The following is a 19713-nucleotide window of genomic DNA, read 5'->3' as shown; positions in this document are numbered from 1 at the left end:
CATTGCAAACATATAATTACAAATAAATTAATCAAATTTAGAAGTAATAGAAAAGTCAAAAGGGATTATTTGTTAAATGTGTTAAACGAGGGAATTCTGATCTAATTAGATACCAGACATGATAGAATGAGATAAAGAACTCTTTATTTTGATCTGAAATAAATCTTTAAGGGGCTGTTTGACAATAAGAGATTAAGTCTTCTTAAGACTTAATATGTTTTTAACTTCTTTAAGGGGCTGCTTTTTTTTAACTTCTTGGATCAGATCAGAACTCAATGGAAGTTTAGCCGGGGATACCTGATACACCATTATGATATGATATAGAGCTACAAAGTCTGTTTACTTTTTGAAATTATATTTTTACGTCAGTTTAATTAGGCATAGGGAGAGTTCATCTTGAGCAATCCTCTTTTGTGTTTATTTTCTGTTATTTACCTTTCAGGATGATGTGTAACATGTCTCATGTAACTTTTCATTCTTAAATCAAATATAATTAGGCATAGGGAGAGGCTAGACCTTCATTTTCCTCAAAAAAAAAAAAAACTTCTTTGGCTGCGTAATTCTACTGAACACCAGTTTCTTAACACGGATTAAGATCATCTTCTTTAGCCTCTTTTTTCGTGAATCTTAATTCTTTGTTTGGACCTTAAGTTGCTTCTATCCCTTCCTATAGCTTCCTTAGCTTTTACTCACGGATTAAGACAACCGAACATTGGTTCCTTAGCGCTCCTTAAGCTTTTAATCCTTCATTCTTAATCCCTTGTTGCCGAACGACCCCAAAAGAATAATCGCTTGATCTAGAGTTAGGGTACAGTCAATTTTAATGGACAATGGTAGGGTATGGATAAGATCAACTTTAATGGATATAGATATGAAAATGCTTTCACTTGACCCGTACCATACCCACTGACACCCTATTGAGGTGCTAGATGAGGTGTGGATATAGTTTTGGTCAAAAACGAAAAGTTAAGTCCCAATTTTTTTTGAGATAGAAAGATGAAAATCGATGTAGTCTTTTAATTTTAATTTTAATATTTATAAAAAAAATAATATCTTGAGAATGAGTTTTTAGTTTAGTAGCAAAGACAATAGGTCAGAGGTACGAAATCTGAAAGGGACAATTTTTTATAGATATTAAATAGTTAGATGACTTAGCCTCCAATCTTTACTCAAAATAAAAAAAAAGTTTTAAATCCACAACTTCCCACACATAGAGTGTTGTTCTTTATCATCAAACTAAAGACTGATTATTATTTAGAATAATATCAATATTTGTTAAAAGTAATCAAGCTTATCTGCTGATTTTGTTCTTCTAAACATTTTCAATCGGTTTAGGGCTCAAACTATAAGAATATAATTTTCAAACAGTGTGGGTGATCGTTGGAAAGTCCACTATTATATATTGTCCGGCCATTTTTATTAATATCCCTAAAACAAATCAAAATTTTAAATATGCCCCTGTGTGCAACTTTTTTTTAAATATGCCCTGACCGCCTGGACTTCGGGCGGCCCAAAAACCCTGTGAGGCGCCAGGCCCTGGGGCGCCCCATAAGGCAAGTGAGGCGCCAGCCCCCAGGGCGCCCCATGGTTTTTATTTTTTATTTTTTTTTATAGATCTTAGTATTTTGATTTGAAGAATTTTGTGAAGAAAAACAGATTAATCTGGACCGCACATCTTAATGGGTAATTTGACTAATCTGGACCGTCGGTTAAAGGATTTTCATGCAATTGACTTCTCTGAAAATAAAATTCTCCGGGATAAATAGAGGTGCTTCGTAGCCTCAGACATCGCTCGCAGGGGGCTGCCGCCCCCCTGCCACCCCCCGCATACTCCTAGAATCAGACCCACATACATAACATTAAGAACTTGGCATTTATTATGGTTTTTATAATATATGTATAATATATATATAATATATACATACACACATACACACATACACACATACATATACATATACATAAAAAATAAAATAAGTTTGAGGGATTAGAGATTGAGTGCGTATTTGCTCAGCCAAATGATAAAAAATAAAATAAAATAAGAAACTTTGCTGCTGCATATGTTCTCAGCCAGATGTGTTTCAGTACCTAGTTTTCTTGGGTTTAAGTTTCATTGAATTTGTTGTAAGAGCTGTACTACTTTACTGGTAATGCAACTGGGCTATTTGCCTTTTTCCCAAAAAAAATGTTGAGTGTTCAAAGACTTAAATTGCTTTTTCAGGACAGCTGGTTTCTTGCCTTATTCTAATTAATTTTGAATAAAAGGTGAAATTCAGGTGTCATTTATGTTTTCATTCAGTGTCAGGTTCTAAAGTATGAGGTATTTATCGTTTCCACTGAGAAATATATATGTGTGATTGTTATCTAGTGCTGTCCGTAAAAAGCAGTCATAACGGTAGCTTTTTCATATGTATAGCTTAGCTGAGGAAGTGATAGTTTACCAAGAATACTATTTGTCCCTCGTATTTTATTGTGATATTGTACAATACAACATCATCTGCGTAATTGGATGGTCATGATATATACTGCCAGATGCCGCTCATGATTATAGAAGTTAATGATAAGCCAGAATTATATCTATTGAAACCTAGGGTTTGTTATGTAAATTAAGCCAAGTTTTGTTGGAATTAAATTTAATTAGGTTAGAAATATTTAAAAGTTCAAGTTACTGCTCTAGTTGTGTTTATTTTGTAGGTAATCAAGTGCTTGGAGCTTAACGGAGCAAGACGGGTGATCTGGAGCAAGACAACACGGAGATGGAGTAAATTTCACATTTATTGCGGACCGCAATTAATTTATTGCGGGCCGCAACCAACTCAGACAGAACCATCTTCAATACAACATTTTTTACCCCTTTATTGCGGCCCGCAATTGAATTGGTTGTGGCCCGCAATGGATCACTCTGCACCGTTTCAGACCAAGTTTTATCAACCGCCCCACTTATTGCGGCCCGCAAGGAATTTATTGCGGCCCGCAATAACAGTTACAGAACAATATTTTTTGCTATTATTAGTTGTTTTTATTTCTGGATCAAAGATAACTGTTTTTAAGGACGAATTTTAGACATTAGAAAGAGAGAAAAACAGAGGAGAACAGGGAGAAAAAGGAGAGACAAAGAAGAGAGAAGAAGATAGCGAATTCATCGAGCGGTTATATTGTTTTCTTTCTTTTGGAACTCTCTTACTCTTTTATTCTCTTCTGTGCTTTAGCCATGATCGGCTAAGGACATTTCTAGGGTTGATTAGGGTTGTACTTGAAACTTTTGTCATGAATTAGTTGATTTTATCTTATATTTTCTTGTTCCTTGTCATGATCTATTCTTTATATTATTTGATTGTGAGGACTTAATCGAAATCGCATGAAACCCTAGGATTTGGTATTTGCAATCGAGAGATTGAATATTTTGTCCTGACCATAAAGAATAGGGTATTTGATAGGCTAAGTACCGAGAGGCGACGATTGTCTTATACGGGCTTTACCCGATAGGTTAGAAAATTGTACCAAGTACCGAGAGGTGACGAATAGCTTTCTATATCAATTGGGACAGTTAAGAACTTAATGACTTTGGATTAGTGTAGCCAAGTACCGAGAGGTGACGTTTATTCTAATTTAAAGATGGTATTAATATAGAGATATCACTTTGTACCTATAACATTCAACTGTGCCTTCATAATTATAAGAACAACTTTAATAAATCAATTAATCGTGACATTAGTGGATAGGAACCCTAAGAAACCCTAATTTCCCATTCTTGTTAAAAACCTGAATTTCGCCTTTAGAATCTTATTGTGATTGGGTCACACCATATAGGAGTTAATCGGAGAATCTTATTGTGATTGATTATAAATTGGTTATGATCAATAGTAAGATGGTTATAATTAATTATACTTGTTATAATTAATATATAAATGTCATACGGATGACAAAGCAAAAACAAAGGTTAATTTATAAACGTACACGTTACCGAAATCAACAACCGCAAGAAATATAATTGTTCAGAATAATTATACGAATATTATTTGTATTCGGGCGGAGGGCATTCGGGTCTTTTCAGATTCATCCTTATCCGCATGACACGTCATCGATCCTATCCATATGTGCTCTGTTTTAATTCTTTGGTATGTGCGCTGCATTATTATAAATAAAAACAACAAAAATAATATAATGGTTGTTGGCTCTTGTTAATTGTAAAAATTATATCTGGTTCACTGAATCAGTGGTACATTTTTTCAATATTCAGTTAAAAAATATATTTCTTCAATGAATTGTGCATAATTGATTTAACTTCTTTTTTTTTTTTGGACTAAAGCAAAAGTGTATGTGTATGTGTATATATTATATGTATATGTATATGTCAAATTATAATTGTAGTATGGACTAAAGCAAAAGTGTATGAGTATGTGTATGTGTGTGTGTGTGTGTGTGTGTGTGTGTGTGTGTATGTGTGTGTGTATGTATATGTATATGTATATGTATATGTATATGTATATGTATATGTATGTGTGTATATGTATATGTGTATATGTGTATGTGTGTATGTGTGTATGTGTATGTATGCGGGGGGTGGCAGGGGGGCGGCAGCCCCCTGCGAGCGATGTCTGAGGCTACGAAGCACCTCTATTTATCCCGGAGAATTTTATTTTCAGAGAAGTCAATTGCATGAAAATCCTTTAACCGACGGTCCAGATTAGTCAAATTACCCATTAAGATGTGCGGTCCAGATTAATCTGTTTTTCTTCACAAAATTCTTCAAATCAAAATACTAAGATCTATAAAAAAAAAAAAATAAAAAAAAAAAAAACCATGAGGCGCCCTGGGGGCTGGCGCCTCACTTGCCTTATGGGGCGCCCCAGGGCCTGGCGCCTCACAGGGTATTTTTGGGCCGCCCCAAGCCCAGGCGGTTAGGGCATTTTTAAAAAAAAATGGTACACAGGGGCATATTTAAAATTTTGATTTGTTTTAGGGATATTAATAAAAATGGCCGTATATTGTCATATTCTCGTTGGAAGTGTGGCATCTAAGTTACTGTCAAAACAGACAGAATATTTCATTACATAAAAGGTTGCTTCTATTGGACAATTCTAATAGAATTTGTTTGACATGTACTTGGGGCCTAATTATATTGAAAACTATTGAATAGAATAAAATGAGGATGTATTAACAGGGGTGGATTCAGAATTTTCACCAGGGGACAAAAAAATATCGAATCGGGTTTAAATAGTTAATCATATTTAAATCCATTAACTAATTGGGTACTTGATAAAAAAAACAATGCTTTGACTTATATTTTTCAATATTCTGACTTGTAATTTTTAATCCTGTAATTTATAATTATAATTACCAATCATAATTCAAGAAATTTATTTTGATTTTAACTCTATATTTAACTCGAATTACAAATTAAACATTCAGAGATGAGCAAAAAATTTTTTCGAGAAAGATAAAGTCGATCGGAATCAATAAATCAACGCAAAAACTCAAAATCCAGGGGGAGCCGTCCCCCGGTTCCACATGAGTCTGCCCTGTGTATTAATCATTTTGGTTTTTCCAACATTGTATGATTTGAACAGCTTATATATATGATTTCTGGGCTGACGGGTATTTGTTGGGTTGGGCTTGATCTTGGGCCTGATCCAGATAGTGTATTTTTTTACAGAAAAAAGTTACAAGTGACAAATGAAAATACCAGGTCAAGTGACATATTTTTGTACTGAAACTGTCAGAAAGAGCATCAGTATATGAATGAACTAATAACTTAAGTATCGGTTTTGAACCTAATCGATACCAGTATCATCAGTATGAAATGGTTTAGGCGTCTGTTAAAAATTTCTCCAATTTCTCTTTCAAAGAATTTTTTTTCTTCAATTTGAAACTAAGATGCTTAAGAGGACACAAATCAAGTAAAATTATATCAAAATGAATATTGAAAACAAGGTATTTTTTTTTCTTCAAAGTTCGTGTGTGCGATTTTTCAATTTTCTTGCTGAGTGATAGTTAATATACTTTTAAAAGAAATTGTGAACAGCAATACAGCCAACTTAAGTTTCTGAAAATATAGAAAAATGTAAGCTGTCATTTACTCATTCCTATTCTTAATTTCTTGCTCTTAATTTTAGATTTGAATCCCAAATGAACTAAATTGACAATCTTTACTTCATATTGGGGAGCACAGAAGCTTTTACATTGCAATTGAAATACAGCTACAAATACATTATAATGATGGAATCAGGGCTAATGCTTTTGAGAAATCTCCATTAGCAAAGAGAAGAGTTCTCTAGGCTGAGAAAACATGGCCATGTGATCGGCTTCTTCAAGTTCTTTCACCTCGGTATCGGGGCTTTGCTCGACCATCCATTTCTGGAACTCCATTTTTATGGCCTTGTCTTGCTTACATACGATAAAAACCCGATTTACTGAGCCGTAATTTTGTTTACTGAGCATGTCCTTTTTTGCTTGATCAGAACTGAATTGGCTTCCTGGCCTTAGCAACATTTTTGCCAAGGTCAAATCCTTTTAACAAGATGATAAATAATGATAAGTTTTTACCATAATGTATTATCTGCTATAGGGAGAGAGAGAGAGAGATAAATAGATAAGAGGTTGGCTAATATCAAATCGATTGTTCTTGAGGTCCTGTGCAACTAAGTCGTTTTTTAATTTTCAAAGTTCAAAAAGTCGATTCAAACCGTTAGATGTGATATTTATATTAAAATATGCTTGGAGACCAAATTTTATATTTTTCTGAATTTTTTTTATTATTTATTAAGGCACTTTGAAAATTGCTGGTCTAACTGTGACTTTTGATTTTACTATTTTGTTAAGCTACTGTTGGATCAGCGGTTTTTAAAGTGGCTTAATAAATAGTAAAAAAATTCATAAAAATGAAAAATTTGGTCTCCAATCACATTTTAATATAGAGATCACATCTAACAGTTTGGATCGATTTTTTGGACTTTGAAAATTAAAAAACGACTTAGTTGCATGGAACCTCATGAACAATCGATTTGATATTAGCCAATCTCTCTTTCTCTATATATATACATTAGATCTGGAGTAAGCCTATGGTAATATGCACATTATGGATCGATTCCTGCTATTGATTCACATCTTTATTTTCTAAGTTCAAAGTTGATATGAACCGTTAAACATGATATTTCATATGAAGAGTAGAACTAGGGTGTTCTTAAGTTCAGCAAGTCTCTTGGTGAACTCAAGTCTAAAGTCCATTGAATCGGCCTCAAATAACGAATCTGAACCGTTGAAATCCGCCTATCTTATGAGTGATGCGTCTACATGCATGTAATTTTTTTTAATTTTGAAATTAATTTTGCATAGAGTCAAGTGGTAAAAAAAGATTTAAAAAATGAATGCATTAAAATTAATTTATTAACACTCTAATTTTGACCGCTTGATTTTATACTAAGTTAATTCGAATGTTTAAAATTTTCACACGTAGATGCATCACTCATAGGGTAGGCGGATTTAAACGGTTCGGATTCATCATTTGAAGCCGATTCAATGGATTTTAGACTTAAGTTCACCAAAGGACTTGGTGAACTAAAGAATACCATAGTTCTACTATCATATGAATATATACTTGGAGATCAAATTTTATATTTTGTAGAATTGTTTTCCTATTTTTTAAATAGGTAGAAAATAACGGGATCTGAAATTTTGGACCATCCGAAAGTAGTAATTTTCTATCTATTTAAAAAATAATAAATAAATTCCAAAAATAAAATAAAGTTATGTAGTTAAGTATATTTTTATATGAAAATCATATTTAACGGTTCAGATCGACTGCTTAAACTTTAAAAATAGAGATATAAATCCAAACATAACACAAGAAGATAAGTAATATGCATATTAGCATAGTCTCACTCTTAGATAGATCTTTTGTTTTATTTTTACTGCTTAATTAAGTAGCAAAAGCTTATAAGTAATGCTCCTCATCTTTATCTTATTTGCCGAAATTTTTATTTATACCATATTTAAAAAAAAAACACGTTTTCTGTGGAATTCCAAAAATATCGGGGTCGCCAATTCAATCTGCGGCTTCATTCTTGGGGGACCGTAGATTAAATTGGAGGCCCTTAAAAAAAATAATCCAAAAATACACTGTAATATATTAATATTTAGATTATTGAGATGCTTCTAATTCAATCTGCGGTCCAATGAGAATTGTTTTAAATTCCCGGAGATTTTTTTTAAATGGTATTAATAAAAATTTCGGTTTTATTTGTTGATGTTAGTGGGTTGAAATTTAATTACCTCATGTGGGCAGAGCTGGTACATTTTGGTGGCAAGATAAGTGGGTCCCAGTGAGGTTATAGGATTAGGTCCTGGCGTTTCTGGGTTCATGGAAAAGCTTGTATCCATGAAATACTCTACTGGATGCTCCTTCAAGTACTGGCATAACAAAAAATTATGTTCATTATCATTTTCAAGATGAAATAAGAGTCAAACTTCTTAATTGTAAATATTCACAAAAGATTCTCAACCATTTTTAAAAAAAAGAAGTAAAATTTCACCTGTTTCATTACGAAATAATATAGGTCATACAAAAATTAAATTATTATGAACCGGTGAAATATCAATCAACTAGTATCAACAACCAGAAAACAAAATAATATACCAGAAAATGTAATCAAACTAACATCACTAAAATCATCAAAATTATTAATATCAATAACTAATAGCAATCACATCAGTGGAAGAAGAGCTATATTCTCAATCAAATTTTAAATCTGCAATTCAATATCAATTTATCAATTTGTTTAAAGAGTTTGGACAAAGCTTTATCCAAAACCATGTCTACATTATCCTATTCACATAAAAAAAATTAGACAAACAATTTAAATTTACATAACCATTTAAAAATTATTATTAGGTTTTAAAAATGCTTATGTTCAATTTGGATAAAGTTTGTTTAAAGTACTTTTTGAACAAAACCCAATTGCCAAGTTACCAAGTAAAAATCCAATTTGTCAACAAAATGATGTATTGGGATAGATAATTGGGTTAGTAGGTGGATTATTCTCCTTTTTGTGTTGGAATTAAGTTCTTGTAGCAAAGATTAGGAATTAGATTCCTCAAATGGTTTCTTCCTTCTACAAGAAGATTTTTTTTTTACTTTTGATAGGTGATGCCTTTTCTTTCGAAGTAAATTAAGATTGGATGCCAATATTAATTATCTAATTTTCTCAGCAATGACATTTGAACAATTAAATGTGTAAATAGCGTTTATCGCGTAATAGCGGAATGTCTAAAAAAACAACGTTATGCTTAAATAGCAATACTATAGTGCGCTCTAGCACCGATAGCGTCATAGTTTTTATGGTCCGAAAATGCTATAGCGCGCTATTTAGAATCTTGAAACAAATAGTTATTATTATTTAAAAAAAAACATATATCTAAATCAAAGGTTTAAATAACATTTATCGTGTCACAACAGAATGCCAAAAAAAAAAACGCTATGTCCATATTACACTATTATAGTGCCGATAGCACCATAACTTTTATGGTTCGAAAAATACTATAGCGCTACTATAGCATGCTATTTAGAACTCTGATTAAAAAATATATAATAGTTCCCAATTTATATATTAATAAGTACGAATAAACTATGGATCATGCATTATGAAGTGCAAATTATGTATTAATAAATGAACCATGTACTATTAAGTGCAAATTATGTATAAATAAATGTGAATAAAGTGCAAATCATGTTTTAATAACTAGTACTACTTTTTCTCATGTATTACCAAGTGTAACATGTACTTTTCATTTTCTCATGTGTTAAATGAAAAGAAAGCCCATAGATACATGCATCCCTCTCTAAGGGTCTGTTCGGTCAGTTGATGTGAATAAAAATAGAAATGGGTATCAAAAATTTTGAACTGATTTTTACTGTTCACATGAAAAAAATAAAATTCAGACTGAAATTTTTCCTACGTGAACAATAAAAGTTAGAGCTGCCGTCGACCTAAAAGTGTAACATGTGTTTGTCATTTTCTTTCTAACTTTGTTGATATTGTGGTCAGATACATTGATCCCCAATATCTGCATTTAGGGGTGCACAAAAAATTCGTAGTTTGTGATTTGATTCGAGTTTGATTCAAAAAAGTTCGAAAAAAATTCGATTCGAAATATATTAGGTTTAAAATTAATTCAAACCAGTTCGATTCGAAATTAATTCAATTTCGAATTCGAATTTGATCAGATTCGATTCGAATAGGTTCGTGAGTTTATTTGGTTCGAATTAATTTATTTGATGAAGATTCCTGTTCGCGATTAATGATTGCTGGGCCTGAAAAATTAATACTGGACCTCTCTCTTGTTCATGATTGCGAGCCTCTCTCCTGTCCAATAATTTTATTTTGAATTTTAAGATTTAAATTTTGAGTTATTAAAGTTTTTAAAAATGGAGACATAATGGAGGCACAAAAAATGGAGGCATTTAAATCCTCCTCTTTTAATTTCATTTTAATTGTTATCAAGAATTATAAAAATATACTGTACAAAATTTCTCAATGTTGATTTCTTAATTTATTCATTTACATAAAAATAAAATTAAAAGTTATAATTTTTAGATTCATATAGAGAAAATAGCGTATATGACATATCTAACGGTTATAATTCAGCATATAAAAATTATTATTATTGTTATTAGAAAATTAAAACATAAAAGCATAATAAAGCATAAAAAATAAAGACATTTGAACCTTCCTAAAAAATTAATAATATTATATTCAGAGTAATAAGATTCGCAAATTCGCTAATAATTTGTATTTTATTCATATTTCGACTTCAAACAAATAAACCATCGATTAATTCGGTAATTCCTGTATTTTTCATTTAATACAAAATTTACTTGTGAATTTAACAAATTAGCTGAATTGTCGATTAATTCGGTAATTTAGTCTCATGTCCATAGAACCTTCTCCATTGCTACTAGATATAGTTCTATAAAAACTTCAAAAACGAAAAAGAAAAAGAAAATAGTGTTTAGAAAACAAGCATAAATACTTTAAGCATAAATGCAGGTGTTAGAGACGGATTTAAAAAAGAAAAAAAATGGAATCATTTTTTTTTTGTAGTTTTCTATATTTATATATAAATTTTTATATAATTTTGGATAAAATGTTGTGATACTATAAAATTGATTTTTATTGTTTATATTTTCTTTTCATATAATTGATTTTCGTATGTATTTTATCTCTATAATTAAAAGTTTGACTTTATTGTCTCTAACATTCAAATCTCAACTTTTGGAACACCACTGACGACTTTTCATTCCTTGTTTTTTATTTTAAAAATATAACCTTAGATTTTGAGTTTTAATAAATAAATACCTAAATTAAGGAAACTAGAAAACAAACTAAAGTACGCATGACTGGAACATTCATTTAATCTAATTTTTCAGAGATGGATATATATATTGACAGAACTGATTCATCTTTATGCAGTTCACTAGTTATATTATTTTTCATTCTTTTTTACTGATCTTGCGCTGCATGAAATCAAACTAGTTCTGTCAATATGTGTAACCCATTAACCTCACAAAAGCATACAATAGCACATACCTCCTCTTCAATCTTGGAGATGGAAAGCATTTCACTGGGCATCACAGCAGTGACAAATACAGCAACAGATACCTTCTCTGGGAATGTCTCCATGGCAAGTGCAATGACAAAACCCCCCAAACTGTGTCCCACAAGGACCACCTTTTCTTCTTCCGGGATGGCCGCGATGGCGTCCAACAGAGGCTGACAGTAATCGGCAAATGATTCGACCTCCTCAATTTTTCTATGGTTCATGCCTGATGCCGATAAATCAGGAGCGGTAACACGGTGACCGGCTTGTTCTAGCAAAGTAGCAAGCTTGTACCAGCACCATGCACCATGGCACATGCCATGGACTAGTACAAAGTGTTTGTTGTTGTTCTTGGCCTCCATTTAGAGAAATTGATTGGTTGTGAGTTGTGACTATTGAGAGATGTTTCTCTGAGGTTTATAATGAGAGATGTTTCTTTCTCCTATTAGTTCGGATCCTCTGCATTACCTTACCGTTTGAGTTTGAATCCGGACCGTCCGATCAGAATTTGGATCAATATGGTCCAAGCTTATAATGTACAATTTTTCTTTAAGATTCGTGCTAATATATACCCAATCAATAGTTATGGAATTTGAGGTGCCGGTACCGGTCCAATCAATAGTTATGGAATTTGAGGTCGGCTGCCAGTTCTTTTAGCAAATTAATGCGAACTTTAGAACCGCACATGCATCACACATCCCATTGAAAACATATAATTACTAATAAATTAATCAAATTTAGAAGGAGGAGGGTTCAAATGTCTCTATGTTTTTGTGTCTCCATCATGCCTCTATCTCTCTCCATCATTTTCAAAGTTCAAACAGTCGATCCGAACCGCTCAACCTAACCTCCATACTAAAATATGTTTGGAGACCAAATTTTATATTTTTAGGAATTTTTTTACTATTTTTTTAGATAGGTACAAAAATACTGTTTTTAGATGGTTCAGATTTGCTGATTTTGTACCTATCTAAAAAAATAGTAAAAAAATTCCTAAAAATATAAAATTTGGTCTCCAAACATATTTTAGTATGAAGGTTAGTTTGAGCGGTTCGGATCGACTGTTTGAATTTTGAAAATGATAGAGAGAGATGGAGGCATGATGGAGACACAAAAACATGGAGGCATTTGAACCCTCATTTAGAAGTAATATAAAAGTCAAAAGGGATTGTTTGTTAAATGTGTTAAACGAGGGAATTCTGACCTAGTTAGATACCAGACATGATAGAATGAGATAAAAGACTGACTGTTTATTTAAATCTGAAATAAATCTTAAAGGGGCTGTTTAGCAATAAGAGATTAAATTTCTTTAAGGTTTAATCTGCTTTTTCTAACTTTTTTGGCTACGTAATCCTGCTGAACACTGCTTTTTTAGCGTGGATTAAGATCATTATCTTTAACCTCTTTTTGTCCGGATCTTAAGGCACCTCTACTCCTTTCTTTTACTTTCTTAGCTTTCACCCACGGATTAAGACAACCGAACATCAATTTCTTAGCGCTTCTTAAGCTCTTAATCCTTCACTCTTAATCCCTTATTGTCGAACCCAAAAGGATAATGGCTTGATTTGGAGTTAGGGTATGATCAATTTTTAATGGACAAATGTAGAGTATGGGTAAGATCAATTTTAATGAGTATGGGTATGAAAATACTTTCACCCGACCCGTACTATACCCACTGACACCCCTATTTGAGGTGATTGACAAGGTGTGGATATAGTTTTGGTAAAAAATGAGAAAGTCCCAATTTTTTTTTTTGAGATAGAAAGATGAAAATCGATGTAGTCTTTCAATTTTTATTTTAATAATATTTATAAAAAGTTTTATCTTGAGAATCAGTCTTTGATCTGGTGGTAAAGGTAATTCAATTTGTATGGGAGGTTAGAGGTTCAAAAACCAAAATGATCAATCATTTGTAAATATTAAATAGTTAAGTGGCTTGACTTCTAATCGTTACTAAAAAAAAAAAAAGTTTTCAAATCTACAACCTTCCACATAGTGTTGCTCTTTATCGTCAGACTAAAGACTGATTCTTGTTTAGAATAATATCGATAAAATTCTTAGAAATAATCAAGCTTATCGTCTGATTTTGTTCTTCTAATTTGTTCTGACATTTTCAATAATAATTATTTCCATCGAATAACATGTAACATAAGGGTTCTTATAGCATAAGTTCTGCAAAGTCCACTATTATATTTTGTCAAATTCTCGTTGGAAGTGTGGCATCTAAGTTACTGTCAAAACAGACAGAATATTTCATTGCATAAAAGGTTGCTTCAATTGGACAATTCTGATAAAGTTTGTTTGACATGTACTTGGGGCCTAATTATATTGAAAACGATTGAATAGAATAAAGTGATGTGTATAAATCATTTGGTTTTTCCAACATTGTATGATTTGAACAGCTTATATATTAGGAAGCGTCTAATTGTCCACAGTCTTTTGTTCACCATTTGTCCACAGTTTTGACTTGCGCGAATACTGTAAAATTACTTCTACATGCTGTATAATTATACAATATATCACATAAAATATATCAGTTAATCACAAAACATCCAGCAACTATTTGAAGTGGTCCCCATGATAGTTAGAAAAAAATTGCAACTTGCACAACAGGACAAAATAAATGTATTTTCAAATTGTACTTTCAGAAATTACAGTTATAGAAAGTTATTGGTAGTTAGAGTTAGTTATTAGCGGTTATTTGCAGTTAGAGTTAATTATTAGCTTCCGCACTGGGTTGAATCTTGTATACTGTAAAATTAAATCTTGTATACTGTAAAATTAAATCTTTTATACAGTAAAATTTTCAATTGAATCTTGTATACTGTAAAATTGAATCTTGTCTACTGTAAAATTGAATCTTCTACACAGTAAAATTTACAATTGAATCTTGTATACTATAAAATTGAATCAGTAGAACTGTAAAATTGAATATTGTATACAGTAGAATTTTCAATTGAATCTTGTATACTGTAAAATTGAATCTTGTATACAGTAGAATTTTCAATTGAATCTTGTATATTGTAAAATATATACTGTAAAATTGAATCTTGTATACTGTAAAATTTTCAAATAATACTGTAAATTTTCAATTGAATCTTGTATACTGTAAAATTTTCACATAATACTGTCAATTTTCAATTGATTCTTGTATACTGTAAAATTTCTAAAACTAAACCATAAAATAATATCATCTATGCTGTAAGATAAAATGTAACAAATGCTATATTTCAGTTTAAACTACAACCTACAAAGAATCATGTATACTGTAAAATTTCAAAATATAAACCATAAAATAATACCATGTATACTCTAAAATTGGTAAATCTATACATACATCTATCATCACACAAAAAATCTGTTCACCACAAAACAACATATGTTCATCACAAACAACATTTGTTCAACACAAGATAAAAATATTCACCGCAACATTCAGAATAGCATATAGCAACAAAAAAACTATGGACAAATAACTTTTACATTAAAAACCTCATGTATTCATTGTTTGGATGAGTAAGAAGCCTCATCACAAGAACAACACGTTCTTTTGAGATGTCATCCTGCATAATAATAAAATAAACAATGAAACAAATTCGATTTATAACAAATAAGAATTATAAAATAATATTACAAGTTATTTACCTGACTGAAAATCATAGGAGTGCCTGTAATATGAAAACATTTCAATATGCACCAATACTGTAAAATTCATCATTCAATGCTGTAACTTAAATAACAAATCCTACAAAAAACGTACTTCACATTTTCAAACATCCAGAAACTTTCATAACAGTTCGATATCCTGTAAAACTAGTTCGAGAATTATGTAAAATAAAATTGCAAGGATCCGGTAAAATAATTGCAAGAATCATGTACAACTAGTGCAAGAATCATGTAAAACAATTGAATCAGCTGGAATACTAACTGAACAAGCTGCATGAATCAATCTAGATATGTAAAATAAAGAACTGAAAACTATTGCATAGATCATGTAAGCTATTGCATATATCCTGTAAAACTATTTAATAGATACTGTAATCCTAACCGATCCAGACTGTAAACATAACAAATCGACACTTTAAAACCTAAACAGATCAAGTGAAACAGATAAAAAAGTGCTAAATTTTCAATTCAGATCTAAATGTGTTGCAGATCTAAATACGTCTATTTAGATTCAAATCTAAATGTGTCAATCTTTAATGACATCATTTGCAAGTTCCAACTAACATAACAAATACATCTAAATATGAATATTTTCAGGGACATATATGAAAAAAGTAATGTTGCGTGAGATTTTTTTGATTTTTTCTCCACATTTTTACCTTCCTTTTGTCTTTTTCTTTTATTCACATTCACACAGGAGATATATCCGAATCAAATTTTATAGAACAAGGCCTATGCCTTCATTTTACTCGTATCTGTTGTCGTTCGTATTCGTTGTCTTTTTCTGTCTTGAACGAATAGAAACTTTATTTAATTTCAATTAAAAAACGATAAATATCATCAAAACAAAAATCGAGAAGGAGAATTGAGTAGAACCTGAGATACGATGAGAGGAAACAACAGTAAGGATCGTACGGTAAGAAGTGTACCGGCCGATAGAGGAGTAATAAGCGGCACAGTAGAGGAAGAGAAGCCTCCGTACGAAGGCGGAGGAGGATCAGAGCATCGTCGTTATTGATTTTTAATCGATCGACGGATCGAGGCTGTGGAGAGAGAAAGAGATGTGGTTTTCGTAAAGGAGGAGAGAATACGGTTATACGGATTGAGAGAGAGATCTGATTTATAAAAGGAAAGTAGAGTCATTAAAATCAGTTAGAGTGGATAAGGTGGTGGACAATTTGTGGACAAACGTCAGTGGACAAAGAACATTTCTCTATATATTAATAGATGAAACCACAACAAATTTACATAATTGGAAGCTTTTTTTATAAAATGAGGTGTAATAGGGGATTGTTAAATGAGGAGGGTTCAAATGCCTCCATGTTTTTGTGCCTCCATCATGCCTCCATCTCTCTCCATCATTTTCAAAGTTCGAACAGTCGATCCGAACCGCTCAACCTAACCTCCATACTAAAATATGTTTGGAGACCAAATTTTATATTTTTAGGAATTTTTTTACTATTTTTTTAGATAGGTACAAAATCAGTAAATCTGAACCATCTAAAAACAGTATTTTTGTACCTATCTAAAAAAATAGTAAAAAAATTCCTAAAAATATGAAATTTGGTCTCCAAACATATTTTAGTATGGAGGTTAGGTTGAGCGGTTCGGATCGAATGTTTGAACTTTGAAAATGATGGAGAGAGATGGAGGCATGATGGAGGCACAAAAACATGAAGGCATTTGAACCCTCCTCTTGTTAAATTAGGCAGGGGTGTACTGTGTACTCCTTATAGCGATATTTACTAAATATGTTACTTTTTGGTTAACTAGAAAATTTGTAAGTACACTTTCTTTTAAATATATTTGTTACCGACAATTGTCGACAACATTACAAAAAAAAAAAAAAAAGCTTATATATATGATTTCTGGGCTGATGGGTATTTGTTGGGTTGGGCTTGGTCTTGGGCCTGATCCAGATAGTGTATTTTTTTACAGAAAAAGGATACAAAGTGACAAATGAAAATACCAGGTCAAGTGACATATTTTTTTAGTGAACTGTCAGAAAGAGTATCAGTATATGAATGAACTAATAAATTTGAGTATCGGTTTTGAACCTAATCGATACCAGTATCATCAGTATGAAATGGTTTAGGCGTCTGTTAAAAATTTCTCCAATTTCTCTTTAAACGAATTTTTTTTCTTCAATTTGAAACTAAGATGCTTAAGAGGACACAAATCAAGTAAAATTATATCAAAATGAATATTGAAAACAAGGAACTGCTAATTTGTATGTGAACACTTGATTAATCAAGCAAGAAGGGTCAATTTACATGTGGAAATTATAAATCTACATGAAGAAAAACTTTAACCGAAACACAAAACAAAATGTAAGGATAGATAAAATACAAAAAAAAAAGGTATCATAATGGATTTTAGAAGACAGTAAAAAAACAAATCAGCTATATTTATTTGCAATCTCTTGCAAAACATTAAATAGCTCAGTCGGCTTTGAAAGCATGACCATGTGATCGGCACCAGCAATCTCCATCACTTCTGTCCCAGGGCTCTGTTCGATCATCCATTTCTGAAATTGTTCGGGCACAATCCGATCATCTCGGCAAACTATATATACCCGAGGCACCTGCCCGTATTTTTCTTTAGTGATCATCTTTTCATATATCTTGTCATCCTTGAATTGGGTTCCAGGTCTTACCAGCAGTTTGGCCATCTCCAAATCCTAAATAGGTTGCAAATATTTTGGCTAGCATGATTTTATGGAAGAAAATATTAATGGATTTGGGGAGATTGGATTAATTACATGCACCAATTATTATGTAAAAGTTGTTGTCTTTTGCATTTCATGATTTTCAACATTTCAATTTTGAAGCTGCAATTAGTTGTATTATAATCAACCACTCTTCTTATTGACCATTTTAACCAATTCTTTCATCAATTAAAGCAATAATATATTCACCCTTTGTACATTTTAGGCATTTTTCCTTGTCTTGTAACTCTTTTTATTGGTTTAATAAAAATATAAACAGGAACAGGCAAAGCCTGTTCTCCTAAGAAAACACCAGAATTTTATAACAATGTTACCGAAATGCGAAATCAGTATATTTTGGATGGTGTTTCAGGACTCAAAAATTTACCTCGATTGGGCAATTCTGATAAAGCTTGTTGGACATGTACTCAGGGCCAAACTCTATTGAAGACAATTGATTTGGGGTTTCTTGCTTCTCCTTCATTTTGCAATCCATGTAAATCTCACGGCTGTCAGAAAACTATTTGCAAAACATGAAATGAGGATGCATCAGTATACCAGTAGGTGGCATCTAAAAACCCAAATGGTGGTATGAATGCTTGCGATCTGTTCTCAAAACTATGGTTTTTTCTCTTCTCATTTCTCTATTTATTTATTTATTTAATTTTATTATTGTTTCTACCCTTCCCTATTTTGGTGACAGATTGCCTGACTTTCTGGTAAATATTTAACAAAGTAGATTTAACTTCATGCCGCTCAATAGCTCATGGACTATAGAATGAAACCAGCACTGTATATGGTTCTTGCCCTGCATAAAGCAAAAACTGCTCTGTTAAAATGTTTATCATGAATTTTGGTAGCTGTAGTGATGTTTGGGCTAATGGGTATGTAGATTGTGGATTTGGCTGGAGAATGGATATTTAGTGCTACTTGTCAGTACTGATTAGATGTTTTATGACCATACTATCAGAATCCGCACAAATATTAAAGTACTGCTTCTAATTAAACGGTGCAGATTTAAGCAGAAATATTCTGTACCTCAGGTGATCTGGACTCTCCCCCCTTGTATTTGACGGATCTGGACTCTCTCCCCTTGTATTTGACATCAACAAACAAACAGAAAAAATAAATCAGAAGAAAAAAAGAAGAAAATAAATTTAGGAATTGGTAATGGAAGCAAATCAATTAATCCGTTCTCAGTACGACTGGTACCAAATGGTTGACTGGTTGAGACCTACATTAGGTTTTGCCAGTAAACAAACCCTATTTAGTTAGAACACTAAAATTCCACTAAGCAAATAAATTTAGGTATAAACTAAAAATCAATGATTTAGACTATGAATTTGCCTCTATTTTAGCTTATATGTACTTCAATTTGTGCTGAACATATATGGTAAATTGAAACACAGAGTCACTCATAGAATTTTTTGCACGGGCTGATGCACGATACCCTTTTTTTCACATACCACTTCTGAAATGAACAATTTGGGATTCTCAACACATGTCATAACCGCTGCTGCAAACACCGCAACCGAGATCTTCTCTGAAAACTTCTCCATTGCAAGAGAAACACTCAAACCACCGAAGCTATGCCCCGACAACAATCACCTTTTCACCAGGTTCTATCAAGACCATCGTACGAGTTAACGGTTCGGTATAGTCAGTGAAGGAATGAAGTTCATCCAGACATGATGGGTGGGTTCCACAGGCTGCAAGATCAACTGCGGTAACACGGTGACTGGCTT

At 32.1% G+C, this 19713-nt stretch overlaps 1 protein-coding gene and 1 pseudogene across 2 annotated transcripts; both read right to left on the bottom strand.

The window, feature by feature from the left end:
- Window positions 1-6132: 6132 nt before the first annotated feature.
- LOC144556160 (polyneuridine aldehyde esterase-like) lies at window positions 6133-12011 on the bottom strand. Its single transcript, XM_078304655.1, has 3 exons — window positions 11586-12011; window positions 8272-8409; window positions 6133-6510 (listed from the first exon to the last, which is right to left on the bottom strand). The coding sequence occupies exons 1-3, from the start codon at window positions 11955-11957 to the stop codon at window positions 6232-6234; spliced, it is 789 nt and encodes a 262-aa protein (XP_078160781.1). The 5' UTR covers window positions 11958-12011; the 3' UTR covers window positions 6133-6231.
- Window positions 12012-17616: 5605 nt separating this feature from the next.
- On the bottom strand, window positions 17617-19707 carry LOC144555708 (esterase PIR7B-like; annotated as a pseudogene). The gene is made up of 4 exons (XR_013512086.1): window positions 19435-19707; window positions 19007-19060; window positions 18357-18488; window positions 17617-17941 (listed from the first exon to the last, which is right to left on the bottom strand). The product of XR_013512086.1 is annotated as an esterase PIR7B-like (transcript).
- Between the last annotated feature and the right edge of the window lie 6 nt (window positions 19708-19713).

This window comes from Carex rostrata, chromosome 6 (assembly GCF_964058835.1).
Source record: "Carex rostrata chromosome 6, lpCarRost1.2, whole genome shotgun sequence".
NCBI lineage: Eukaryota > Viridiplantae > Streptophyta > Magnoliopsida > Poales > Cyperaceae > Carex > Carex rostrata.
Note: the sequence above shows the minus strand (reverse complement) of the source record. Positions and strands in the feature narration are given on the sequence as shown.